The sequence below is a fragment of the Neovison vison genome, chromosome 6 (assembly GCF_020171115.1).
Source record: "Neovison vison isolate M4711 chromosome 6, ASM_NN_V1, whole genome shotgun sequence".
Lineage (NCBI taxonomy): Eukaryota > Metazoa > Chordata > Mammalia > Carnivora > Mustelidae > Neogale > Neogale vison.
The window spans coordinates 214,686,744-214,714,555 of record NC_058096.1 but is presented as its reverse complement, the minus strand read 5'-3'; the positions used below and the strand labels follow the sequence as shown (position 1 = coordinate 214,714,555).

The following is a 27,812-nucleotide window of genomic DNA, read 5'->3' as shown; positions in this document are numbered from 1 at the left end:
CGGTGCCCTGGAGGACCGCCAGAGGGAGCCGACTGGACCGAGGCACTGTTCCAGTCTTGGCCCAGCTACTGAGGTGCAGTGCAAACCTAGGTTGTTTCTTAACTTCTCTGGCCTTCAGCTCCAGAAATGAGCACGGTATGGCCATGCTGGAATGAAAATCACAACTAAGCACCAAACAAAATGCTGGGCACAGGTTCAAACACACGAGATAATGCATGTAAAGAAATCAGTCCAGTGCCAGGTGCACTAAGTAAATGTTACCTTTTGTTGTTGTTACATAATGATAACGGATATACTTATATAGCATGTTTATATGGCATATGTAATTAATATATTCATGTTGTTTATCATCTCAAATGCTCCCCTCATACCTGCAAGGTCCTTTTTAAAGAACTTCTCATTTAAAAGGTAAAACCAAGGCTTGGAATTCATGACTTCCCCTAGGTCCTTGGCACTTAAGTGTTAAAGCTTGAACTCCTAAGACCCCCCTTGGTTTGTTCAGGCCTTTAGAGATCCTGTAATGGTGCAGCCTGGCGCCGATGCTGTATCCTCAGCATCCTCAGTGGATGCTGCATGGAATCCACTTTTGGAGATACCTCCTAACTTCTGAGAGAGGAGAGAGCTGCAGACACTGAAAATGGTACTTTACATCTGTGAAAACTCATCACACTGAGTACAATTATGGTTTGTACATATTTTTTTTTTTTACTTTAAAAGCTTGTCTTAAAGTATGAGCAGTGTTGCTGACTTCTTGATATTAAGGAATTGTCACTCTCTAGGTGGAACAATGGCATATTTAAAAGTCCCCATCCTTCTGAGAAAGACTCAAATACCGACATTAATTCACATTATGTATGTATGTTGATTCACCATAATTCAGATGGGGAAAGGGAAGGAAGGTGTGGAAGGGTTATAGCTGGAGAGCTGGGTCTTGAGTTGGTAATTGGTAAGTAGATGAGGGTTCATTTTACTGTTTTTGTATGGTTGGAATTCTCCATTAAATATTTTAATAAAACAACCCCTCCCCTAAAGATTACTTATACATAACTTGCTGCCACATGGGAAAAGGCTAATAATGATGTGTTAAGAAACTCCAAATATGAAGCACATAAAATTGGTTAATGTGCACACCAAGCTTTGGGGCTCACTTGAGTGTCCTGCTCAGAGACGCCTGCCCATTCTCCCAAATTATGAGCTCCTAGACACCTCTCGTAGATCCTACAGCTGCCTTCATGGCACATACCACAGCCATCTTTTAACCTTTATTTGGGTGACTTTGTTAACATCCTATGCTCTGCCTCTGAGATGGAATGGCCTGAAAAGGGGCACGCTCAAAATCTCAGAAAAGAGCCCTCTAAGAACTGTATGCGACCCTTCCGAGGACCTACACAGCTAGCACTGCATGTGTGGGTGGGGAGGAACTTCCCATGCTACTTTATAAGGTCTTGTGCTGTTTGAACTTCTTTTACATCCAGCTTCCATTACTTTTACATGTTTAAAACTAATTCATAAAAAGCTAAAAGGGGAAATGCCTACGGGCCAGCTCTCATCCCAAGAAATGCCCTGCGTGCTTTCAAAGTCTTAGACAAGCCCACTCATAGCGTGGGATGGACATTAGTGGTTGAGTCCTTCCTCCACCAGACCTCACAGGACCAGAAAGGCCAAGGCTGCAGGCCAAGACCACTCTTGTGGGCATGCTGTCACAGCTTATTAGCTTGTCCCTCCCAGGCAGGGGCATGGTGGGGGCCTGGGGCATCCGTGCTGGGGTAGGAGGAGGCCTCCACTGTCTACACTTCATGAGGTTATTCCCACTTTCCAGCCCCTGGCCATTGAAGTGAAAATGATGAGCTGAAAAACCACATGCAATAAACAAGAAGGAGCAGCCAACAAAATCTCTTAAAATCTCAGAAATGTTCAATAAACATTTGCAGAGCGAGAAAATAAATAACATCGCGAAGGAGCCAGCAGCTCCCTTTTCCCCTCGTGTGATTTGGGCTCAGGGTGCCTGTGTCTCCAGACAAGTCACATGTCTTGAAGGCAAGCTGGCCCCAGCTCTCTCAAGGCTGCCAGCAACTGTGTGCTTCTCCCTCCTCCCACAGGTCCCCCATACCCTCACTGGACAGCTCCTGCCCTTGGGAGAGCCCTTCCAGCTTCATCACTTCATCCTGGCTCCCTTCCTAGACCAGCTGCCCAGAGTCTTGGTTCCTCTCCTCTGCTCACAGGAGCCACTTCGCCAGCCAGCCAGCCAGCCAGCCAGAGCCCCCCACCAACCATGCCATTGAGAGCCAACAGCTGGGAACTTGGGCTCATCCCCAGCTGGGTCTGGTCAGCTTGGCAGCCAACAGGAAAATCCAGGGCCTCCGGGGGCTCTGGGAGGAGGTGGCTAGATCCCAGCCCCGGCTGCCAGACGATGCCAGCCTGTCCACTCGACAGAAAAACACACGCTGGCCGCCTGCCCCGGGGTGTTTCCAGAAGAGAAATTTAATCTAATTTACATACTTCTAGGTACATCGATAACCAAAATGTGGCCACTGAAAAAAGTTAAAAGGTCAATCAGCTCCCGGTCTCTAGCTGGCCCAGGATTGCAAAATAAAAAGATCCACGTTCCTTATTCTCTACACAAAACGCGTTTTTAAAAAAGTGAAAGGTCTAGGGAGCTATACATAGAAAGCAACAGTGAAAAGAGGGAGGGGAGTGGGGGTGGGGGGAGGAAAGTCCCATCCCCACCCCCTCCTGGGCCCCGGAGTCCCCCAAGGCTCTGGGGGGGCCTTGACATGGCAGGAGGCAGCTGTCAGCTCTGAGCTCTTCCAGGCTGGGAAGGCCCCTCTGGGGGGTGGCCAATAAGGATTTCCGTGGCATCATGGGCTCAGTGGGGGGCTCCCAGGCCCCAGCAGGCCCTCAGAGGGAGTGTGCCTTCCCCTGAGCAAGCACCGTGGCATGATGTGGTCGTTTGACTCAGGAACTGGGGGGCTAGGGCAGATCCCGGGTCTCACGAGGTGCGTGCGTGCGTATGTGTATGTGCGTGCCTGTGTGTGTGTCCATGTGCGTGTATGTGTGTGTGCATGTGAGAGAGGATATTCACAGGGGCAGGAGGGAACCAAGACAGGGGTCTTTGGGGTCTTTGCAAATGGCCACGGAGGGCAAACATAGCCCTGCCTGGCTGCTAGATGCAGGGGAGCGCTGGCCTTCCTCCCCTTGACCAGAGCAGCTGCCACCTGACCTGGCCTCTCCCCCTGCTGGACCAGGTGGGCATGGGCTGAAGGAAGATGCGCTGTGTGTGGCCCCAGAGCCCTCGGGCTGGGGGAAGGGCCGCTAGCTGGCTCCTGGCGCCCCGGCTGTAGTGTGCCCGGCCCCCAAGGGGAACCGGTTTGAGGTTTTGGCTTGCTCCTTTGGAAACGGAAAAGAAAGAGGGAGGAAAGGGTGGAAGAGACGGAGGAGAAAGAGGTGGCATGAGAGGGAATTTGGAATGCTTTTGTGTTAGGGCGCCTCTGCCGCCGCTGTCTGTGCCTGCGGGGCCCGGGGCTCCTCAGGCGGGGGGTCCGCTTTGGAGAAATTCATCTCCAGGATGTGCCGCTGTAAGTGTCGCACCCACTCCTCCTGGATAGAGAGGGGCCCCTGGAATTCCACCTCACAGAACCTGTGTGGAGGGACAGAGAAAGAGAGAGGAGTGGCCGCTGCCATGAGGAGAGGCAGATGCGTAGCCCTGCCCACGTCCCTGAGCATCCAGCACACCCGCCACTACTCAGTGTGGAGAGAGCCAGCCCAGGATTTCAGGGAAGAGGACCCCAAAGCCAGATGTTTCCTCAGGGACAGTTACCTGTACCCATCCCAGGATCAAGGTAGGGTCCCCTAATAATCCCCACCTCTATGCTCAGGGCAGTCTGCTGGCTCTGATGCTGGAGAAGTACATCGGGCTTCCCAAGCCCCTCCACCATCTGAATGAATCATAGGATCTGAGAGGGGAGAGAGCCCAGAGAGGCAGACCCTACCCCGGCAGGCTCCAGGACAGAAGGACAGCAGCTGGGGAAAAGGGGTCAGGCACTAACTCACACCCACCCTGCTCATGCACCCAACTCACCAACTCCCTGTGCCCTGAGGTCCCAAGGGAGGCCTCACTGAACAGGGGCCCAGGACCTGAGCTCATGACTCCAAAGACTTGGGTTCAAATCTTACTTCTGACTTGACCTATGTGGCCTGAGGCAGCCCATCTGAAGTCTCAGACCCAGTTTCCTGGCCTCAGATGTACTAGACTTCGGTAAAAATGAACTAAGACCTATATTTTCCTGAATCAGGCAACACTCGTTGAGTGCTTACCATATGTGAGACATAGTTCGAGTGCTCTATAAATATTCAGGTTTTTAAATCCTCACAGCAAATCTGTTACCAACCCCACTTTATAAGTGGGAATACTGAGGCAGGGAGTGGGAAGCCCTTGCTCAAGGTCACTTTGCTGCTAAGTGTCAGGGCCAGCACTAGACCCCTAAGGGTCCCAGCATGATGCTCTGAGGTGTTGCTGTCTGCTGAGAAGTCCTTAGCCTGGCTCCAGCCACACTCTACGCCAGTCCATGAGGCTACATCTCCTGACCCCCACCAACCCCTGTCTTGTTCAGAGGCTCTTTCTCCCCCAAGTGGAGAGGTCTTTCTCCACCAGGTGGGTGGTCTTTCTCCCCCATCGCCCCAGGGGGCTTCATACCTGCACTTGAGGGTGTAGATGTTGCCAACAAATTTGACCAGTGATGTCTGTGGGGGCCGGGGTACCAGGGAGGGGACCGGCCGGACCCGGGGCGGAGGCTGCCGCACCTCCTCCAGCTTCTGCTGTAGATCATTGGCCTCTTCTCCCCCCCGGACCGCAGAGGCGTCTGGAGGCCGGGCTTGTCGGCGCTCAAATTCTGAGGTGGGGAAAGGTGAAGAGGAGGACAGGAGATAAGCCAGAGGGCAGGACTCCTGGGAAAGTTCCTGCCTTTAGCAAGCAAGGGGCAGAGGCTGCTGGCAACTCTAGGACAGGACAGCTGGTGACTGGATGTTGCCTGGGCCTTGGGACAGGTGGGACAGTGCCCAGATGGGAGAATAGGAGAACAACTGGGGAAGTGACTAAGGGCAGATGTGCAAAGTGGAGAACCCCGGGGACAGTTGCCCCCCCCAAAACCCCCCTCCCACCAGCACTCACTGTTGATGTTCTGCCGCTGGTGCTCCTCGGCCTTCACAGTGCCTGGCGGGCTGGCTGCCAAAGGCCGCTCACCACTGTCGGCTGCCCGGCCAGCCTCAGGCCCTGGCTCACCCCCAGCACTGCGGCCCACCACAGCCAGGCCCCCGGGTGCCAGCCCTAGGGGCGGCCGCTTGTCGCTGTCACGGCCGTGGCCGGCGCTGCGGAATTTCTTGGTGAAGGGGCGGCCGCCCTGGATGTAGCTGCGGTAGGCCCCCACCTTCTGGGGCCGGTGCTTGATCCACTCGCTCAGTGTCTCAATGGGTGAGCCGTTCACACACCACTCGGTCACGCCAAATTGCCGCAGGTGCGCCCGCGCGTGGCTGGCCAGGGCCTTGCGGTTTTCGAAGTAAAGGCCACACAGCTCACAGCAGGCCTCAGTGGCTGCAGGCAGAGGGGGTGCTGCTGAGTCCCAGCCCAAAGGGACCCAGAAGGCCCTGCCCAGGTCAGGAGTCAGTCCCGCCTCCCACTGGGGCCTTGCCATGGGCCCCTGCTGGGGGTCAGTGTGTGCGTGGCACTGCCAGGCCCTGCAGGCCCCAGCAGACGCCCTCCCAGGACCCTGCCACCCACTGCTTACAGGAGTGGGAGGTCTTCTCGTGGAGGGTCTTTGCCTTGAAGGGCAGTTCGGTCTGGATGTAGGTCTTGGCCTTGACCTCTGCTGGGAGGAGGCGGTCCTCCTGCAGGGGCCGCTTGGCTGCCACTGAGCCCAGGTAGCCAGTGGCTGTGGGCTTGGCACCAGTGATGGGCGCCAGGCTGAGCTCTCGAGGAACCTGGGCCGGCCCAGCTCCTGGTTTGCCTGGGCGGCCAGCCATTGGCGCCAGTGGCAGAGGGGCCTGCACAGGCCCAGGAGCAGCTGTGGGAGGCCCATCCTCAGCCAAGGCAGGGGCCAGGTCTCCGGCTGGTGGCTCTTTCTTGATGAGGCACGGTTTGGACTTCTTCTTGAGGATCTCCCGCAGCGTGTCGATGGGCGAACCGTTGACAGACCACTCAGTCACGCCCATCTGCCGCAGGTGGGAGCGCGCGTGGCTTGACAGGCCCTTGCGGTTCTCGAAGAACTCACCGCAGAACTCACAGCGGATGTCACGAACAGGCTCTGCCCGGGACGCTGCAGGGGATCCAGGGTGGAGGGAGGGGGAGGAGAAGGAGGCGGCTGCTGCGGCGGGAAGCCTCCAAGCTCAAGGCTAATGTTAAGTGCCTGGCTGTCCCATCCATGCAGACCCGACCCCAATGACCCACTCCCTCATTCGCTTCCAGGGGCCCTTGTGCACATTCAGCCCTTCTGCTTGTTCTGTCACCTCAAATGCTAGCTGGCTTCAAGATGATTCCCTGTGACATCGAGAAGCAGTGAGAAGCAAGCACTTCCTCGATCCTGGGCTCAGACACGAGCTTGGCTGTGAACCCCTATGTTACACTGGGCAAACCATTTCCCCTCTGAGCCTGTTTCCTCCTCTACAAAATGCAGATGGAAACCTCCACCTGGAGGGAGCAGCTCCAAGCATGTGGCACACAGCTGGTATGAAATACACCGGAGCACTGAAGCAGAGGCCTGGGCCATCCTCACCTGGTCAGCACACGACTCAGCCAACTCGAGCAGAAAGAACAGTGACAGGGACAGTAGGACTACCGACTGGTATACACATGGCTTCGTTTAACCAGGCATCGTACTAAGTGATTTACATCCCTTTGGAACTATACAGAGCTCAGACCATGCGTATCTTCACTCTCCAGAAAGATGAAACTCACCGAAGGTCACACATCGCTGGAGTGGAAGAGCTGAACACTTAACTTAAACCTGGCTCCAAAATGTCAAACACTTAGTGACCGGGAATGTCAGAAAGATGTGCACCTGCCCAATTCCAGTCCTTATAGTCCTGACTGTGGTAGACATCACTAATTGATCCCTGCAATCTTTCTCCCTAGAAATCTGGCTGGTAGATACTACTGATCGATTGACGATGGCCCAAGAGGTAAAATCTTTTGGGCATCATTGAATGGCACAGTTCTGCCTCCCCAGTGTGGATGGGTAATCAAGAAGCAGCTCAGCTGGGAGGTCTGCATAGCAAGAATGCACAGCTAACCCTTGTTCTCTGGACCTGTGTAACCTCCCTTCTGTTTCTACTCAGGGAGCTCTGGGTACCCATAAAGTGCGTGTGGGGGGCGGAGGGAGACCCCTCTACCTATTCTCACTGCCCTGCCCCCGGGGTCACACTTACACAGGTTCAGGGGGGCCATGTCTTCCCGTGGTGCCGCCCAGGGACCCTCGGATGGGTGTGGCTCCCCATGAAGGGCCCCTGGCAGCATCTCCCGTTTGATCTCCACCCGCATTTGTTCAGGCTTCAGCTTCTTGGGCAGGGAGGGTGCGGCCAGGCCTGGGAACATCTTCCGGGCCGTGGGAGGAGAGGCAGTTGGTGAGTGGCCCAGGGGGCTGCCTGGTGGCGGTGGCAACTTCTTGGCCAGGGGTGAGAGGTGAAGGTCTGCAGGGCTGCGGGTTTCCAGCGAGCTACCGGGACCTCCGCTGCCCACCACCTTAGCCAGGGCTTTCGGGCTCGGCCCTGGAGGGTTAGGGGGGCCGCCAGGCCGGGACTGGGTCCGTCTCTTGAGGATCTCCCGTAGTGTGTCAATGGGTGAGCCGTTGACATACCACTCGGTCACACCCATCTGCCGCAGGTGTGAGCGTGCGTGACTTGATAGGCCCTTGCGGTTCTCGAAGAACTCACCACAGAACTCACAGCGGATGTCTCGAGCTGGCTCTGGGCCCGAGGCTGCAGCAGGAGAAAGGAGTAATTAGCATCATGGGCAACATTAGCATCCTTGTCTGTGGGTCTCCTGGTCGGCTGGGCATGGGCAGCGGTATGCCCACAGGCTGGGGTGGTGGTGGAGGGCAGGTGCAAGCGAGGGAACTGAGGAGTGGGGTGGGGGTCAGACACTCAGCAGGAGCGAGGGGAGGCTCCAGAGAGCACATGCGCCCTCGGTCCTCGCAGAGGATGGAACCAAGACTCCGCAGCTCTGCGGGTCCTGGGTCCCGACAAGGATGGGGGTAAGTGGGCAGGAAGTAGTAGCCTAAGTGCCAAATACCATCCAGACCAGGGACAACCATGGACACTTTCCACACCAAAAGGCAGCACCCCACCCTTGGCCTTTATTCTCAGGGAAGGTCACAGTCATGGAGGTCAAAGGCCAAGAGAGAGGGCCTAGCAGCCAACTGCCAACAAGATCTCTGGGCAGAACCAGCCCACTGCCAAGGGCCCCTGTCTACTCCCTGCCCCAGCAGGAAAGGAGTAGGGAGGGGGCTGCGACCCCCCCGGGAGGGGCTCCAGGGCCCGCAGGGAGGAGGGAGCGGCTGAAGCGAGAACCTACAGAGGTTGAGAGGAGACGGCTCCACATCAGAGGCCCAGAAAATGCCGGCGGCTGCGGCGGCCGAGAGGTCCTGCTTCCCCCAGGGGCTGGCCGTACCCGCGGCCTTCAGCTTGGCCTTCTTGGCCGGCGGTGGGGGGGGGAGCAAGGAGAGGGCCGCAGAGGTAGGAGGAGGCCGCCCCAGCTGGGCCAGGGTGCCGCGCCCGGGTGGGAGGCGGATCTGGACGCCGTCCCTCCTGATGAGCCCGTGGAGCACGTCTATGGGGGATCCCTTGGCGTCCGGGTCGCTGACGCCCAGGTGGCGCAGGTGGGCGCGGGCGTGGCTGGACAGGCCCTTGCGGGTCTCAAACCAGGCACCGCACAGCTGGCAGTCCAGCTCTCTGCCCCCGTCACTATCTAAAGCTGCGGAGACAAAACACAGGGGGGGGTTCACGGCCGCCACCTTGGCCGGCCCTGGGGGACTGAGGCAAGAAGACCTGATATGATTCAAGGCAGCCCAGGCCATTTGGGGATCGAGACTTGTGCCGCAGACTTATTTTACGAGGTTTTGGGAAACAAAGTCCTGTTCTCTGCCTAGCCCTTTCGTATCAAGGTGAGTGTGGAGAGCTTAAGGATATGGGGTGGAGAGGTGGTGGCCAAATTCCAGTGGCACAATCTGATGCTCCCAGGCACTCTTCCCCGGGACCCCGGCTGTGGGAGCTGTGGGAGTGCAAAGCAGGGGCCTCGCCCAGTTGCTGAGCATCATACAGCCAAAGGCAGAGCTGCTCAGGGCCTTGCTCCTGAAAACACAGCAGACAATGGAAGCAGCTTCATGGGAACATGAGATGCCAACTGGGGCTCCCTGTTGGGCAGGGGGCCAGACCCTGGGCTCAGCCCAGGCTAACACCCACAAATATGTGGGAAGGCCTGACTTCCTAAGGGATACCATGCTAAACCTGCTCACTGCACCAGGGAGGGAGGGGGGCGGTTCTTCCTAAACCCCTCTTTGTCATGCCCACAGGCAGCCCAGGAGGTATGGCTCCACCCATGGGCACAGTAGAGGTGCCTCTGCAGAGAGTGCCAGGAAGATGTGAACACAGGGCCAACTACAGGACACCCCCCCCCCGCCCCGTCAGGTGGGCCACCACCTGCCTGCCTGGAGGGCCCAAGATGCCCCTCTGGGGAAGTCAGGCCCACAGGAGTTCTGATTACCTTCACTGCCCCAACCCTCAGGCTCAGAGAAGGCCAAGAGTGCCCCTAAGTGGTGAGGATGACCCTGGCGGGCTCAGCAGCCGCAACCAGACCTCCAGGGGGAACAACAGCACAGTATAGTGGGAGGCAGATGATAATATGCTGCATGGCCAGCCCAACAGGAGACACAGTGCTCTGACCAATATTCTGACCCAGCAGACCCAAGACATAGGAGCTGCAGTCCCCACTGGCCCCACCCTGGGCTCTGCAGCCCTCCCGGTGCCAGGACCTCCCTCAGCTCCCGGGACCCGCACTCACTGAGGTTCAGGGGCCCATCGTCCTCAGACTGGGGCCACTGTGCCTTTGGGGAGGCTGGCCGGGGGCTCAGGGACAGCTGGGGGCTCTTGTCCTCAGGATTCTTGGGGGTAGGGGAGCCAGCCAGGGCCAGTGGTGCCTTCTTGAGGAGTGGGGAGCTGGGTGGATGGGCCAAGCCCTTGGTCGAGAAGCCAGGAGGTGACTTGATGGCCTTGTTGACAGCCGGGGCATCCAAGGGCTTGGCCAAGGCAAGCAGGCCAGGCCGAGGGGCCCCAGCGACCACCTCCTTCGGTGAGTTGGACTTCTTAGACAGGCCTGGGGGCAGCCCGAGGGGTGCATCAGGCAGGCCCTTCTGCTTCACAAGCTCGTAGAGGAGGTCAATGGGAGCTCCGCTGCTCTCCGACTCGGCCACCCCCAGCTGCCGCAGGTGGGAGCGCGCGTGGCTGGACAGGCCCTTTCGTGTCTCAAAGCAGGCACCGCAGACCTCGCAGGTAGTCAGGCTCTGGGCTGGAGGGTGAAATGGAGGCCAAGAGAGCTGACTGTGAGGCCCCTTGAGCCCTGCCCTCCCCACTTCTCCTCCTCCCAGGACTCTACTCACCCAGGCTCCCTGCATGCCCCCTTGATCCTTAAAATGACCCTAATAAGGCAGGAATCAGCCTGTCCAGTTTACAAATAAGGAAACTGAGTCTCAGAGAAGGAAGAGTTATGCCCAAGGGCACACAGCAGGAAGCAGAGCCCTTCTGTGGTCCAGCCAGTAGAATACTTTTCAGATATCCAACACACCAGGGTGTCCTGGCAACAGGTGTTCACAAAAACACTGACCTGCCAGTCACACGCTTCCTAGAGCTGTCTTAACCAGCCTTTGCAGCTCAACTCATGCCCCAAACACTGGGTTGGAAGGCACAGCCACAGTCGCTGTGGTGCCCTATACCCTTTTCTGCAGAGCCCTTATCACTGCCTGTCTCTTTCTCTGCCTCCCTGCTCCCCAATTTCAATGACTCCAAGGACAAGTACCAGATCTGTTCTGCTCTCTCACAGCCCTGCAGTCCAACACAGGGCCTGTCAATTACTTAATAATGATCTCAATATCAACATACAGACAAGACAGTATCACACAGATCAGGTGGCTAATGAGGGCTGAAGTCAGCAAATGAATTAGGTCTGAGTGTGAGCTCTTGAAAACCATTCTTTTTCCCTGGTTGCCCCTCCCCCGCCCAGTGAGGGTACACCTCAAGGCCATGCTCAATCAGGGCATCAGAAGCTGGACAGAAGAAAACCAGCTGTCTCCTTAGTGCCTTGGGGTGAAGAGAAAGCTGTTGACCTCACACTAACTCCAGGCTCAAGAGTTCCCTGTGAGTGTGACCAGCCTGGCCAGCACCCCCTCCTTGCCACCTGGGTCACTCACCCTTGAGATCTGGCAACTCCTGCTTGCTGCCATGAGGAACCTCTGCAGCCACTTTGCTACTCAGCCGATTGGCCACCTGCTCCAAGGGCCCAGGGACAGGCAGGCTCTTCTTGGGGAGTTGGGGGGAGCCCAAGTCCATGGCCACCATTGTGTTTTCCTCAGAACCCAGGCCTGTGAGGTTAGGAAGACAAGCTCAGCTCGGGCTGGGTGTGAGCTGTCTACCCCCATAAGGACTGAGAGTGGGGGTAGAGCCTTCTTCCTCATCCTTAGCATCTGCTCTCATCGTGGGAGGCAACTCACCCTATGAGAGCAGAGGCTCCATCCAAACCCCCAGCACCAGGATGTCAAGGCTGCACACAGACAGCACGGACCAGGAGCAGCTTCCACCCATCAGACACACACTGGTTGGGACAGTTACTCCCATCCTAGCTCTGACAAAATTCTCTGGGCAGAGCTTGTGCAGGGGAGCATGTCAGTCTTGGGAGCAGGTAGGTGGCAGTCAGAAGGGGAATCCAGTAAGAGAAGGCCAGAGTCAGAGGACAGATAAGCAATGCAGAGACGAGGCTCCACAGGACCTGTGGACAACCTCCACCAGACAAAACAGCTGGAGCTACAGAAAGAAGTTGGGACTCCGCAGTAGTCTGCTTCTCACAAGCTGAGCCCTAAGTGGGGTAAGTGAGAACTGGGAGCCTGAATCAGCAGGGTTCTGAATGGGGACAAGAAGAGTGGTAATCACAGAACTTTGTAGAAAGTTTCGGAGGCATCTGTTAGGTCAGGAAGCTTCCCTGAAAGAGGTGTGTATGAGAAAAGGGAGTCGAAGTTATGTTTTCATGGTCTAATTTTGCAGAGAAGGGGTCCTGAGTGGCCTGCTGAGCCCCAGGTTTAGCGTTCAGGGCACAGAGACAGCTCTGAGGCTCGAGAAACTGTGTGTTAGTTGGGGCTTTGGAGTCGTTCAGCGCTATGAGCAGGAAGCCGTGCAGGTCCTCTGCTCAGTTTGAGTCTTACGGAGGCAACAAGAAGACAGGCGGGGGTGAGGGGCACCGGGGCCCGGGACACCGAGGACTTTGTCAAAGTCGCCGGGTGGAGTGGGCGCGTCTGTCAGATGCTGTAGGGACCGTATCTGAAGTGACTTGGAGTGGGTTCCGCGCCGGAGGGACCGCGACTGTGTTGAGGAAAGCTCCCGGGGCTCCAAGGGGAACAGGGAACATCTGTCAGACGGGGTGAGGGTCCCACGGAGCAGCCGCGAAGAGTGTTTCTGAAGCCCGGGACCCTGTGAGCTGCGACAGGAGGCCCGGGGCCCGCACGACTGGAGGGCCTGGGTGGGGGGGGGGGGGGAGGGGGAGTCCCGGAGACTGGACGGCGGGCGTCCGGGGCGGCGGCAGGGGGCGGGCGGAATGCCGACTTTGCCCTCCCCGCACCCTCCCCGGCGCGGGCTCTTACCCGGCGCGGGCGCCGGCCCGGGCCCCGGCTCCGGCTCGGCCTTGGGCCCGTCCCGCGGCGGCGGCGGTGGCGGCGGGGGCGGGGGCGGCGGCGGCGGCGCGGGGAGGGCCGCGGGGCCCGGGCTCGGGGGGCTGGGCGGGGGCGCCCCAGCGGGCGCGCGCTCCCGGGCGCCCCCCGCGCGCGGCCCCGCCGCCGCCTTGCTCTCCGCTTTTGTCACTCGGCACTGGGCGGTGGAGGCGGCCATCTTGGCTCCGGCGCACGCGGGGCGGCCGCCCCAGGCGGGAGCAGCCGAGCGCCGAGCGCCGCCGCCGAGCCCGCTCTGCTCCGCCCCGCCCCTCGGGGCGCGCCCAGGGCGGCCGGCCGAGCACCGAGCGCCGCGAGCGAGCGAAGCACTTGTCCCGGCCGGCAGGGCCGGGGCTTGGGGGTTGGGGCTGGAGCCTGAGGGAGCCGCCAGCACCCCAGCTCGCGGAAGCACGCACGCCGCTCTGAGCGCGGCGGCCAACTACACTCCCACTCCTGGCCTGGACAGGACGGGACGCTCTCCCCACTCCCCCGGCCCGAACACCCCTAAGGCTAAAATGGGAATCCTCGGACCGCATGCATTTGCCTTAACAGCATCCAGGCTTCTGGAGCCCTGAAGGGCGGAGCTAGGACGTGCTCCGGGATCCTGTTCCATTCCCTATCCTGGAATTCTCCCTTCCGTGTCGGAAATCCTGTAAGACACCAGATCCCAGCTATAAGGATCCCACATCATCCCGGGACCCAAATGTCCCCCAGCCCTCGCCGGCGCTGTCCTGCAAGCCTACGGAACTCCCCACGAGACCGCCGGCACCCCATTTCAGGCACAATTTGCTTCTTCCCAACACCAAACCGATTGCCCCCGGCTGTTCCTTGACAGCTGAGTGAGGCCAGAAACTGACCGTTGCCCCGCCCCCAACCGGGCACTCGCCTCCGACGACCCACTTAGTGATGTGGGAGATACTTCTAAAAACAACGGTGCAGGGCGGGTGCCCAGACCTAGCCTTACTCTTGGACATCCTTCCCCAAGGCAAGGCTTCCAGGATCTTGGAACCACTCATTTAACGGCCCTCTGGCGCACCAGGTGTCAACTGAAAGCCTGATCAGAGCGCCCCCCATCTCCCTGTGGACAAGGCCAGGACAGTACCAGACTGAATCCTGACACCGCAATGGCTTGGACGTCTGTCAGAGCTAAGGGATGCCACACTGGTCTTCTGATGGAAACAGGTTAACCAGAGCTCAACCTGACTGCTGGACACATGCTGCCGTCCCTCCGGGACCTGACCCAGTGCCAAGTAAGGAGTTTGAGCCTGACACTCAGGCCTCTACTAGAGTGACAAAAAAAGAAGAGGGCAAGCCTGTAGCTTACAAACTATGGCCTGTGCCCCTAGCCGTCCTCAGAACCAGCTCCACTTCTCAGCCACCCCTGAGACACCACAAACCTAGCCAGGTATGTGAGCTGAATGCTCAGGCGACAGCCTTCCGGAGAGGCAAGAAACCTGAGGTCGTGTCCCTACTCTGCCTCTTTCCAAACTATGACTTCAGCCAGCCACTATGTCCTTTCTGTGACTCGGTCTCCAAGCAGAGGGGGCTTTGATAGCACCACTCTCCACTTTGCAGACCCTTAGGTGCCTTTCACTGGTAAGGGGGTTTGCACGTGGATCCAGTGGAGTTCAGAGTACAGATCTAAATAAGACCCTGGAAGCTCCAGGTAGGAGAAACAGAAGGAAACCTCAGCCCCAAGCAGCCCCTGACACTTGCCCCTGTTCAGGAACTTCTCCATTCCCCAAAGCCCACCTATTCCTCACTGCCAAGTTCTTTGCTTTGAGAGTCAGTAAAGTGTCCTACAAAGTCAGGCTTTTCCAGACTCGTACTTCACCTTTCCACTCCCTCAGTGGTGCTCAGTCCTAGGCTCCTTCACCAAAATATTACTTCTGGATTTCCCAAGCTGTCCTCCATGGGGAGACCACCAAATATGGTGTTCAGAAGTCTAGCTCTGCTGCTTTGTGGCTGTGTGGCAAAGCAGATGACCTACAGTCTCCTTATCCACAAAATAGAAACACAACAATCCTTAACCCCACAGAATGGTTTTAAGGCACGAATGAGATGAAGCCTTAGTATACGACAAGCACTCAGTTATGGGAGGGGTTATCAGTGCTGCTGGACAAAGAAGGCACCAATGAAAATCCAGAATGTAGACTCTAGCTCTGTAATGCCTGATGAGTTACAACTAAACTCATAACTAGCCACATTTCAAGCCACATTTCTTCAGGCATTGGAGAGCTAGAGTCTACAGAACACACATCTAAAGAACCTTCCCATTTCAGAAAGTTCTAGCAGACAGCGCTGCTCTAACCAGATGATGTTTTTAAAAGCAAGACTGCTGGAGCCTGACTTGTCTGGGGTTTCGAATCACAGCTCCACCCTTCTGGCTGTGTGTCCTTGGGCAAGTTAATTAATTTCACTGTGTTTCAGTTTCCTCATCTGTAAAATGGGGGATAATAATAATAACACCTGCCTTATAGCGTTGTTGTGAGGATGTAAATAAGTTTGTGTTTGTAAAGTGCTTAGAATATATTTGGCTCCTAGGAAGAGCTGAATAAGTGTGTGTTAAAATCACTATCAGGCAGGGCAGGGATAAACTGGATCCAGAAGTAGCCCTGGCCCAGCCCCAGAGTAAAACAGAAATCCTCCAAGTGGCAGGGCAGTTGTAAGGACAGTTGTCAACATACTTTGTAAAGTGACTTGAAACACTACCAGGAAAGCAGAATGGCAACTCCTCCCCCTCCCCCCGCACATCTCTCTGGGCCCCCAAGAAGGGTCAGGGCCCCAATCCAATCCAATCTGCACCCTCTCCCCTTACCATCTCCGTAGGCTGGCCCAGGGTCCTCAGCCCAGGTGGGTGGAAAGGGCACTGCGAGAGGTAAGCGTGGCCGACGCGAGGTCAGGAAGCTGCTAGGTGACCCCCCAGGTTCGCAGCCCAGGGGGCTGGGGGGCCGCTCAGCAGCGGAGGTGGCCAGCAGCTCTTGCAAGATATTGATGGGCGACACGGTGAGCTCCCAGTTAGTGATGCCGAAGTCTCGTAGGTGGGCTCGGGCGTGGCTGGAGAGGCCCGCCCGCGTGTCGAATCCAGCCCCACAGAAGTCACAACGCATCAGGCTGAAGGTGCCTGGGTCAAAGTTAGCCACTGTGGAGGGAGAGAGGACATGGACTACCTGGAGGAGTGACTCTCTCGCCCCAGACCTCCCCATTCCCGGGGCTGCTCCCCGCCCCCTAAGATCACACAGCCTCCCTTTCCCTTTGCCATTCACCCTCCTGCCTGAATCAGCTCCCATGTGCTCATGCGTCCACTAGTCCTCCCACTCCAAGAAGCCTTCTCTGTCTGACCCTCCAGATTTCCCCTCACATGGTTCTCAGCATCAGGGACTCCTCCCTCAGAAACCCTTCTCCAGTTGTGGATTTACAATCCTTTGGCTGAGTGTTCGATTAATATCCTTCTCGCATCTAGAGCGCAGGCCTCTATTTTTTGCTCACTATAACTCTGGTGCTGTCAATTAAATCTTTGTTGAATGAAGAAATGGGCAAACAGATAGGATGCTGTTCTGTGGGAGCCCGGTTGGATGTCCCCAGGTGGAGTCAGGGACCTCCTCTTGGCTGCCCCAGCCCCTGGCTTCCGCCATCACAGCCTTGGTCACTCACCATTGTAAGTGCTTGGTTTTGTGGCTGTCTGCCTCTTGCCCCGTACCCCCTGAGCACGCACATGCGCGTGCGCCTACACACACACATGCACACACACACTCTCTCAAACACCACACCAGCACCTTCCCCAAGTGGGATCCATGTCTGCCAGTGTCAGAACCCCCCAGGGCACTTGTGTTGGAGACAGACCTCCAGAATCAGAACCCTGGTGCCTGGGAATCTGCATACCTCACAGGCTGCCCCGGGGGTTCTGAAGTTGGTCAGGGTCCCACACTCCTATTACTGGGCCATGAACTCCAGGAGAGCAGGGACTGCTGTTTTGTTCTCTGCTGGGTCCCCAAGTGCCCAGAACAGAGGGGTTCTCTCTCAATAAATATTTGCCGAATGAAGACATCAGTGGCATTCCCTGCCTGGGGCTGCCTCCTCTGCCCATACTCCTTCCTCCAGCTGCCGGAAGGGCCAGGGCACTGGGGCATCCCCACACCTCCACTGATGCGGTGGCCTCTGCCGCGGCTCCCAGTCTTCCAGGAGGGGGAGGCCCTGACTTCCTCCTGCTTGGCACTATGGGGGCATTTAGAGTAAGGGTTGCTTGGTTCAGAACTCAGCTGCCCTGCTGTGCGTCTCTTGGGCCTCGGAGGGAGGTGGTTGCCGGAGCGAAGCCTCCCTACCTTTTTTCTTCTTCTTCTGGAAGGAGAACCTGCGCTCAATGGCCTTCACCTCCTCAGCAGAGATGAAGTGCCGCACATTGTAGCTGACGCCCACACGGTTCAGGTGGCCCCGGACATGGTTGGCCAAGCCGATGCCGTTGTGGAAGCGATCGGGGCAGTAGGGGCACTTGCGCTCCTCGTGCTTCAGTGCCACCTCCGGGTCCCCGTCCAGAAGCGCATCCAGCCCCAGCGGGCCATCCAGTGGCGTGTTGAGGAGTAAGAAGTCCAGGGGGTGGGCGCCCCCCAGCCCCAGCTCCTCGGGCTGCAGCCTTGGGGGCACCCTCGTTGCTGCAGCCAAGACCTGTGGCCCCAGCTTTGCCACCAGCACAAGCGGCACCATCCCTCGGAGCTGCTGCTGCTGTGCCCGTGAGGCTTCAGCTGCCCTCAGAGCTTTCCGGAAAGTCCGCTTCAGGTCCAGGGCCAGCTGTGGGATGAGGCCGGGTGTAGCTAGGGGTAGAAAAACCCCATTTTCGGGGGAAAAGTCCATTTCTGAGGCCAGTGGTATGTCTTCTTCCTCCTCTTCGCTCCAAGGGTGTCTGTGGCTCCCCAGCTGGGCTGGGAGCCCCTGGGGGTGGATCACGGCCTTGTTTCTACTGGGCTGTAAGGAGTAGGGGGCAGATGCTAGAGGTGAGGGAAAGGCTGGCCTTCCCAGGGGCCTCTGGTCTGTGCCGTGCAGAAGTGGCTTTGACAGTGGGAAATCCCTCATGCCCAGCTGTTGGCAGCCTGGGCCAAAGGCCAGGCTGGGGTCATATCCAGCAGGGTTCTCCTGCCATGTGGGGGCTAAGAGCGGTTCAGCTTTGCCAAAGTAGTCCTCAGCAGCATCAGGGAAGCGGGCATATGCATCCTGGCTGGTGCCTGGCTGGCTGGCAGGGTCCTCCTCGAAAGCCTCTGCATCCTCCTCCCAGTGGGGGTGGGCATGCGCAAGCCTCACGTGCTCCCTGAGCAGGCTCTCGCTGGGTGCGGGGAAGCCGCAGAACACGCAGCCCCTGAGCCCCGAGGAGGCTCGGTAGGGTCGGTAGGTGAGGGTGGTGGCATCGGGGCCTGGGCTGCCAGCCCCACTGCTGCCCCCGAAGGGCTCCCTGGCAGGCTGGCCTGGAAGCTCGCGCACGTGCAGTTTGGCATGTTGCACAAAGACCTTGGAGGAATTGGTGCCAAAGATGCACTTGGGGCACTGCAGCCGGGCCTCCCGGCCTTCATCGCCTGGGACCTGCTTCAGTTTCTGGATCTCTTCGATGATCTTCTCCCGGGAGGCCTGGTGCAGCTGCCGGTGCTGCTCTAGGGCCCCAGGGTCGGCAAAGGCCCAGCCGCACTCTCCACAGGCCAGCGGGGCCAAGTCGGCAGGGGGTTCCTGGCCTGGGGCTCGGCGATGCTGGCTCATGTGCTCCAGGAGGTGCTCCTTCTGCTTGAAGTAGATGCTGCACTCGATACACGGGAACACGGCTGGCTCCTCGTCCTCATCCTCATCTGGGCTGGCCACCCCCTTGGCCACCTCCTCCAGCAGCTCACACAGGTAGGGCCCCGTCCGGATCGGGGGCAGCAACGGCTGCAGCCGCTCCACGGATGCCTCTGCATTCACTGTCCAGGTCTGTGTGGCCACCTCTGAGGCCGACCTGGGCAGGCCCCACTCAGACGGCTGAGCCAGCCCTTCGAGGTCTGCCAGGGGCTCTCTCGTGTCCACCACCGTCACATCCAACGTCTTAGTGGCATCTTCTACCGGCACGAGCACTGTTCTGAAGGAGGTGAGGGGCAGGGGCTGGGGCGGCAGGTCCAGGTGCAGCCCCCCATCCTGGGGTGGGGCCTGCTCATCGGTGTCTCCGAGCCAGTCGAACCTGGGGTGGCCCCGAGGGGACTTCTCCAAGAGCTTCGCTTCCCCCTGATGGTGCAAGAACCTTCTAGATCCCTCAAGCTCAATGTGGGGCTTCACAGTTCTCACAATGACCGAGTCCTCGAACCTCCGCTCAGATGGGATGCCCTCCCTGGCTTCCTGGGCCAGGGGGTGCTCCCAGGTCCCCTGGCCATCAGCGGGGCCAGGGAAGTGGCCCAGGAGGTGGGGTGGTGGGGAGCCCGGCTGGAAGTCCAGGCTGCCTCCATCCCAGCAACTGCAAGGAAGTGCCAATGGGGACAGGTTAGCCACAGGCCTCAGTTTCCCTTCCTTGGGCAGGGGAGGGGGTCCTCATAGGCAGTCCAAGACAAGCCCCAGAGACCCAACCTGAGGGCAAACTCAGAAGGGCCGGGAGTGTGGAGGTGAGGGCGGGGAGATGGGGGAGTGGATATGGCTCTTCCAGAACTATTGGGCCAAAAAACGCATTCAGCTCCCAGGATGCACCTGTCCATGTAGCCCAGCCACACTGCATTGTAGGAGAGTGTGCAGGGTGTACCAGGGGTCACACCAGGGTCACAAGGCATGTCCTCAAGTCTGGCGGCACAGTCAACTCTCATGTGTCCCCCAGGAGGGCCCAAGGCTCTGATCTGTGCCCCCAGCTGCATAAGACCAAGAGGTTTTCCCCAAATTGGGGTGAATTCGTTCATTTAGACTCACTTTCCAGCAAATTTCGTGCAACTCTGTGGCATCAACAGCTCAGGGGAATGCCTTTCCCCAGCAGCTCCCCTCTTAGAAGGGCAGAGTCAGGAGTGGTTGAAGGACTCTGCTCAGCCTCTGGCCCCGAGGACCCTGACCTCCTCTGGGGCAAAGGGGGAGGCGAAGCAACCTCACTGAGCCTCAGTTTTCCAATCCTAAAAAGGGGAACGAGTCCCCAAAACCAGGAGCCTCTGTGTTTTTTGCAACATCTAAAGAACTTTCTCATATCCACAGTCAAAGAAAAGTTCACATGAGGTGTGTGCTCAGTCAAATGGTCACAACTACAGCACTTCAAATGGGGACCTTGACCATGACCCCGGGAAGTGTAGGGAGAGGAGAACACAACTCTGTGCTTCAGGAATGCTTCACTTCACCAGATGCCTGGTTCCTGGTAAGCCCACAATCAATGTAGGTTCCTGGTAAATCTCCCTTCATTTTCAGGACCCCGCCTCCAAGAGGGGCTATTGATCACACCTGCCCAACAGGTATAGAAATGGGTTTCACCAAGAAGAAGAGCGGAAATCACAGGGTCACCTTTCTCAGCCCCATTGGTGCCATGTGATACCAACAGGACCACCTACCCTCCAGGGCCATTGTAAAGATTCAGTGGGGTAAGCCTCTGCCAAGAGGCTAGTCTACAGCAGGCGCTCAACAAATGGGAGCTCTCATTAACACATTGCAGAGCTTACTACTTAAGAGCACCCACCAAGACTTAAAGGGTCACTGCTGTCACAGTTGCTGTCAGTTCCTACTCCTGTCCAACCTCCCTGGGGTCCTCAAGGCCAGTTTGTGAGATGCATCTTAGGGACTCTATTTTACAGATGGGGAAACTGAGGCTTAGAGAGGCCTGGCATCATTGTAAGGGTCACCTGGCAGAGACAGGACTCCAAGGGTCTAACCTTCAGGCTCCTGTCCCTCTGGCCCTGCTCCTGGCAGGGATAATGAGAGTTGACTGTCTGTGTTCATCCCAGTCTTCCCCACCCCCTGCACATGCCCAGGGGCTTGCCTGCTGGGAGCCTCCTCCTCCTTCCTGGCCTCCTGATTCCCTCCTTTCCCCTTCTCACTCCCCGGGGGCTTCCTTTGGGCCTAGGTGCATCCTGCTTGCCCCCCTGCCCTCCCTGAGGTCAGGGCCAGCGTGGCACTCACCAGCTGCTGATCCGATGGGTGGCGGAGGTGGCACGGGGGAGGGCTTCGCTGAGGCCGGGATGGGGCTGCCCGTCTGCAACAGAGAGGGGAGACCCTGAGGGGCGGGGTCCCCCTGGCCGGGGTCCTTCACAACACCCCAGCTCCGGGAGCCCTGCCGGGCACCTCGGAAGGGCCCTGCCGGCTCCCTACCCCTCTCTGAGAGGCCTTTGGCCTCTGCACTCCCGAGCCTTGAAAGGGGTCTCTTTGGAGGAGTCTCCTGGGGGGACCCTGGGGGCTTCCTGCCTTCAACCCTCCTCTCTTTGACCCCACCCAGCAGCCAATGTGATTTTTTAAAATCACACCCTGGTAAAAACTCACTTGACTTCTCATAATACCTCTGATAAAAGCCAGGGTCCCAGCCACTAGCTACAAAGCCCTGTGGGGTGGGATGTCTGCAGGTCTCTCCAGCCTTATTCCCTCTCTTTACCCCTCACTCACTCACTCTGTCCTGACTCTTCTTGAAGCCTCAAGCCCACCCAAATCTTTCTGGCCCCGAGGCCTCTGCATTGGCTATTCCTTCCATCTGGAGAATCCTTCCCTGGGCACTGACCAGAGGGAGCCCCTGTGACTTCCTCCCTGGTCACCTATTTCATTTCTTTATTCACACTCTCCAAAATCGCCCGGTTCCTCTTGTGGAGACCTGCCTGCGTCCCTGCTGGCGCAGACGCACCTGCTGAGGGCAGGGACCTTTTTAGCCTCATTCACTAGCATCTCAGTGCTTGGCCCACAGCAGGTGCTCAATGAATACTTGCCAGATGATGAGTGAGGAGCTCTACGTCTGAACTGCAGAGGGCCTGTCCCTGCCTCCCAGGCCCCCTTCCAGGCCTAAGTCCTAGAATCAAATCCCCTCCTGGGACCTCTCACACAGATAGAGCCAACTCTCCATTATCCGCCTATGGAGCCAACGCCTGGAACGACCACAGGAATCCTGGCCTGTGCCTCCTCTGCCCGCCACACTTGCCTGACATGGGTGAACATGCCAGCTGGGGTGCAGGCCAACTGCCTGGGCCAAAGTTAACACACGGTGGGGGGGGGGACTTGCGCCCTGTCCAGAGCCTGACAGATGCAATGGCTGGATTAGCTTCAACTGGACAATGGTCCAGAAAGAGGGCTAGGGCCAGGGCTAGTTCTTTTTCCGATTCCCCGTGGTTCAACTTGCCCAGGAAACTGAGAGCTGACTGTCAGGAGCCAAAGCATCAGAAGTGCCATTCAGGGGATTGTGGGGGATCAGAAAGTCATGGTCACAGGCTGAGGGTCCTTCTACAGAGCCCGAGATAAGCTCTGTGACTGTCCCATGGCCTCTGGAAGGTGAGGGTGGCAATGGGGGGGGGGTCCATACTTTGCACCGGCTACAGCTGTCTCGTGGCCGCAGCATTACAGCACATGCGGCCGGATGATTTTCTGCACAGCCTCCCCGGCCCCTCCCCACGAGATGCGGGAAGCCTCCCCAGCCCCTGGCCCTGCAGTCATGACAACCCAAATTGTCTATAGATGTGGCCAAAGTGTCCCTTGAAAGCAGAATGACCCCCATTTGAGGCCCACTGGAGTCGACTGATGGGGAGCAGGGTCAGGTCGGGGGGATTCTCAAATGCAAGGGTGAGCGTCAGGGCGGGAGGTTGAGGCGTATGTTGGAGAAGGTGTGAGGGCTGGGAAAGCAAAGCCTGGACCAGCCAGGGGAGAGAGACTCCCCAAAATGGGGTCTCTTGAAAACATAAGATCATAAATGTGAGCTACTTAGGGGTGGGCAAGTCATTCAGTAGCAGCAAGCCCCTGCACAGCCTAAAGGTGTAGTCTGAGGGTGCGGGCATCCTGCTTCTGAGATTCTGGGACCCCAGCTGCCGAGATTCTGGGCGTCCCAGATTCGTTGATTCTGCGACTGGCGTTGTCTAAGGATTCCACGAGCCAGGGGGCTGTGTTGGCCTCTTTGAGCAGCTCCAGCGAGGCTCCTATTTTTAGTGGCAGCATTTTGAAGGAAGCAGGCCAAGCAGGGCCCTGTGTCCAAGACACCTGGGGGTTGGGGGCTTGCCCAGGGGCTTCCAGGTCTGGCGGGGATCCAGAAGTCCCTGTAGGTCAGATGAGGTGCCTGGATACAGCCCTTGGCAGTGGCTGTGCCAAAGGGCCCTCACGGACTCCTGCTATCTGTGGGTCCCCAAGAGGGTTTGAAAATGAGAGAGGGAAAATGAGAAGGGCATCCATGAGTGGCTTGAACCCTAAGCCAGGCAGCTTGGCAGCGTGGCCAAGAATCTAGACTTTGGAGGCAGACAGATCCAAGTTCAAGGCCCAGCAGTGACTGAAGGGCATGCCTTTCCCACCTGTTTCCTCCTCTGTATAAAGGAAACAGCTACCACCCATCTTGCAGGGCCAGCGACGGATGCCAAGGAGATCAGACAGTACAAGCTCCATCCAGAGACGCGGCAGAGGGGGAAAGAAAGGGCTATGAGGGTGCCCAGGGAAAAGGGGTCGGGGCTAGCTCAGAGATGTCCCAGGTTGGAAGCTGGAGGCTGGACTGAGAGCCTCAGGTCTGCTCACTCCATGCTCTAATGTGCTCCCCGGCCTGGGGCCCCACGCGAGGCCAGAGATAATGTATTGTTCGTCCCCTGGCCCCCTGGTCTCAATGCCAGACACGCACCAGACTCCTATCAATCCATGTGGACCGTCTCAGCCCCCCAAGCCTTGGCTGTACCCAGGAGGCCAAAGAGAGAGGTGCCAAACGTCAGGCAGGGGCTGTAAGGAGGCTGTGGGGGGTCCAAGCCAATAGCCATAGTGTAGGACAGAGAAGGCAGTGGAAGCATCCATGTCCAGACGGAGAAGTTTGGAAGTACCCATGGGGGTCTCCGAGGGCAGGGTCGGAGTGAGGGAGGGCCCAGGCTTCGGGGTGGGACAGCAGCCCCAGAGGCTGTTCCTATATATAGGCATCACAAGATTCCTGGAGCAGGTGTCCGAACCAGGAAGGGGAGTCGAGCAGATCAAGAGGGGCAGCAGGGGAGACAGTGTATCCCAAGTTTAGGCCCTCCTCTAACCTCCAGGCTGTGACCCCACCCTGGTCAAGTCACCCCTGTCCCATGGCCCCATTTGCTTAGGGACATCATTAAGGGTGGGCCTGGCCCCTTTTGGCAGCCGCATTGCCCTCTTCCCCAAGTACATGCGTTGGAGCCTGGTTGATTCCCTAGAGCGAGTGAAGACGCATCTACCTACCTACCTACTTACCTTCCCCCTCCCTTGCCAGACTTGGGGCTTCTGCCCGGTAGAGAAGAAGTGACCAATTCCTCACAATCAGACCCAGAGAGGACTCTGGAAACCCAAACCCTGCTTCCTGGGCTCTCATAAAATCAAGGTCTCAGGCCTGCCAGGGCTGGCCAGGACCCGGAACATAGTCCTGCTGATCTCTAGGCCTTGGTTGCTAATGGTTTGGAGGAGGGGGTTGCTAAGATTCCCTGAGCCCTGATATTCTCAGCCTCAGCAGCCTCACCCTGTGTAACACATTTGGGTGTTATCTATCACCTCCATGCCATTGCTTATGTGAAGCCTGATGCCTAGACTCCCCTGCCCTCTTTGTCTGACTCACTGTTCCTCATCCAGGACTCCAGATGGCCGCTAGGCTGGGGCTGGCTGGGCTTTCCCCACTGCAGCCCCAGCGACTATGTCTTAACACCTGGTGGCTGGTTTGTCTCCCCAGCACCAGATGGCAGGGTCCATGAGGGTGAGGATGGAATATGTGTGTGGTCCCAAGAAGGTGCTCTGAAAATATCTGAACATCATGTGTGTTGTTAGGGGTGAGTTGAGGCAGGTCGAGGATGACTTGACCCAGGGTGGTGGTTCAAGATGAGGGCTATCACGCCAGGTTAGTGCCAGCCGTGGGTCCGTGGGCAACTTACTTAACCCCTCAGGGCCTGAATTTTCCCATCTCTAGCACGAGATGGTTAAAGCTGAAGCTACCCCGCAGGGAACTTTTAAGAATGACATGAGATGATCACGTAGAGGGCTTGGCATGTAGGAAACTCCTGATGAGGTACAGGGAAGTTCCTGGAAACCAAGGCCTGTAGGGCAGGCCAGGCAGATGAAGGGAGACATCTGGTGCATCAGCCTGCATTGCCCTCACCACTCTGCTCCTCCTGCCTGGTCCTTGAACACACCAGGCTCCTCTTCACCACAGGACCTTTGCTCCTGCTGTTCCCACCACCTGGCTTGTCTTTCCCACCATTCATTCAATGCTCCACTCAAATTCCACCCACTCAGGGAGGTTTCCCAGGTCCTCCGGGCATGATCCTGGCACTCCATTTAATACCTTTATGGCATCTGTCACTGCCCGACCTTACATTATTTATATCACTGCTTGCTGTCTGTCCTACTATAATTTCGGGTCTCTCTGGGAAGGGAGTTTTGCCTCTTTTGTTTATGGCTGTATCCCCAGCACCTAGAACACAGCCTGACACATAGTAATTGTTGAGTATTTAATGAATGAATAACAAGTCTTGAGGTGGGAACAGTGTGAGATCCCCTTTTGCTGAGTAAACCAAGGCACAAAGGGGTAGCTGGGGTCCCTGACTAGCCAGTCTCTCCCCGGCCACTAGAGGGCACATGCCGTTTTGGCCCATGGCTCAGGAGCAGGACTCACCAACACAGTGCAGCAAGAGGGAGCTGGGATTGACCCTGGGAATGGGGTATGCCTGGGAACAAGCAGGCATTCAGGGCAGGATGCTCTGGGTGCTAAGCTGGGCACCTGGACCCAATTAGTGTGCTCAAAGGAGGGAACCAGGCAGACCCAAGTTCAAATCCCAGCTCCTAGCCACCCACTGTGGTGTGAGGGGGTAGTCACTGGCTCCCAGGGCCTCTGTTTTCACAACTGTAAAATGGGAAAATAAGCAAAGTACAAAGAGAAGGCTCTGGACGCAAGTAGAATCCGAATCCCATCTCAACCCCTGGGTTGACCTAGCCCTTTCTGAACCTCAGGGCCAGGCTCCATGCCCCCCAGGGCCACAGGGCCCATCCTCTTACCAGAAATGCCACCTCTGCCATCCAGAATGTCTCGGGGTCCCTCCTTGGTGACAGGCAGGTAATGGGTAGACCGGAAGATGCCACCTTCCCCTTCGGCAGCCTCGGCCCCACCTTCGATGTCTTCCCTTGGTGCTGGGCCAGGTAGTCTCTCAGGGCCACGCGGACGATCTGGCGCGGCCAGGCCGCCTGCCAGGGGCCCATCCATGGATGCTCTCTACCTGGCTCCACTCAGTTGCTGGGCTGGCTCAGCAAGGCATAGTAGGTCTGGGGGCAGAGAGACAGGTGCTTAGGGGAGTTGGGAAAGGGATGCTGCCTCAGTTTCTCCTTCCTTGAAGCCCCAGTCCTCACCCATGCTGCTCAATGCCTCAGTTTACCTCCGAGCCCAGGAGAGCTAAGTAAATGGTGCTGAGGCTTTATCCATATGCATTGTATGGATGGCCATACAATGGGCTTTATCCTCAGTATGCCCCAGTCTCCCCACAGGTAACTCCTCTTTACATAGCCCATGTACTGTACTGCCTCAGCTTACCCCATTTTTACACATGCAAACTCATGCACCTTGTTTTCTCCGAGCATTAATCCTATCACTTCTCCCAGGTGCCTCCCTTCATTCACACGCTGCTGCACTTTTCCCAGTTGTGCCCTCCCTTCCATGCACATGCATCTCCTGTGCCCATGCCTCAGCAGGAATCCCAGCCACTTCTGCACTCTGATCCTATTCACTATCCCAAGTGCTCCCATCATTACCTCTGCACTTTTCCCACACTCCAACCCCCATCCCCTCAGGACCTTAGGGTTCTCATTAACCCTTTCGCACTCACACACAGCCTCAAGTGACCCCAGCATTAACCCCTCCCCTTATCCCCAACATCAACCCTCATGCATACCCAGCCTGGGCTCTTCCATCCCACCCTCCCAAGATTTCTCTAGTCCGCGGACAAAAACGACGGATGGGCTCCTGGTCCAGAAATGAGGACCCTGGGGAAGCCATGTGTGTGTGTGGGGGGGTGGGTGCTGTCCTCTCCACCTATAAATACCTTCAAGGTAACGGCAGAAAGTGAAGGGCAGGAATGAGGCGCCCTCCCCAGGGAGATGGTGGGGAGGCCGGGCCCAGGCAACCGGGGCGGGGCCCGGGCTCCAGGCCTGGCTGCAGGCGCTGCCCTCGGGGGCCTGGGGGCTCCCAAGGGGCCAGTCCGTGGCCTGGCAGTCGTGGCGGGGGTCCCTGCCCAGGCCCAGAGGAAGCACCTGCGGGTGCCCACCGGGTGGGCACTGCCCGCGGGGAACAGGCGGGACCGCAACTTCGGAGCACTTTGGCAGCGTGGGAAGGGGCCTCCCGCCTGGACGCCACCCGGGGGTCGCAGGGGTGGGGGCGGCGCCGCGCCAGCGCACCCCTCGTTGGGCCAGGGTCCGGGAGACGCTCCCTCCGCCCGTGCACTTCGGGGCAGGAGACCCCGTGGGACGCGCGGAGGTGGGGGGACACCTGCCCCAAGACCCCCGCTCCTCCCCCCCACCGGAACGGCCCCGCCCCCGACAAGGCCCCGCCCCTGCAGGCCCCGCCCCCGCCCCCCGCCCCGGGGGGTCCCGCCTGGCCCGGCCCGGCCCCGGCCTCCCCCTCCCCGAGCCGGCTCCGCCCCGCCCGCGGGCTCCCCAGGCCGGGCCGGGCCTCACCGGGGAGGCGGTGCCGCCGGCCAGGCGCCGGGGTTCGAAGCTCCCCTCCTCGGTGCGGCCGTCGCTGCCGCTACC

General features: G+C 58.1%; 1 protein-coding gene across 8 annotated transcripts; it reads right to left on the bottom strand.

Annotated features, from left to right (window-relative positions):
* Positions 1 to 1,877: 1,877 nt before the first annotated feature.
* Positions 1,878 to 27,812, bottom strand: WIZ (WIZ zinc finger). 8 transcript variants are annotated; one of them, XM_044254034.1, is made up of 13 exons: positions 27,738 to 27,812; positions 26,070 to 26,333; positions 21,036 to 21,108; positions 17,273 to 19,410; positions 15,769 to 16,092; positions 11,448 to 11,618; positions 10,046 to 10,549; positions 8,561 to 8,959; positions 7,417 to 7,965; positions 5,781 to 6,308; positions 5,168 to 5,587; positions 4,694 to 4,889; positions 1,878 to 3,637 (listed from the first exon to the last, which is right to left on the bottom strand). In XM_044254034.1, exons 2-13 carry the CDS (start codon positions 26,272 to 26,274, stop codon positions 3,478 to 3,480), a joined length of 5,667 nt encoding a protein of 1,888 aa, XP_044109969.1. In that variant the 5' UTR covers positions 26,275 to 26,333; positions 27,738 to 27,812; the 3' UTR covers positions 1,878 to 3,477. The 8 variants fall into 8 exon arrangements, with proteins under 8 accessions (XP_044109969.1, XP_044109970.1, XP_044109972.1 ...); XM_044254035.1 differs by lacking the exon at positions 27,738 to 27,812 and adding an exon at positions 27,107 to 27,163; XM_044254037.1 differs by lacking the exon at positions 8,561 to 8,959.

Coding starts and splice junctions, on each gene's coding strand:
- WIZ (XM_044254034.1), bottom strand. CDS start 26,274: ATGGATGGGCCCCTGGCAGGCGGCCTGGCCGCGCCAGATCGTCCGCGT. Junction 8,960..10,045: donor CGATGGGCCCCTGAACCTCA/GTGAGTGCGGGT, acceptor TTGTCTCCGCAG/CTTTAGATAGTGACGGGGGC. Junction 5,588..5,780: donor CGAGAAGACCTCCCACTCCT/GTAAGCAGTGGG, acceptor CTCTGCCTGCAG/CCACTGAGGCCTGCTGTGAG.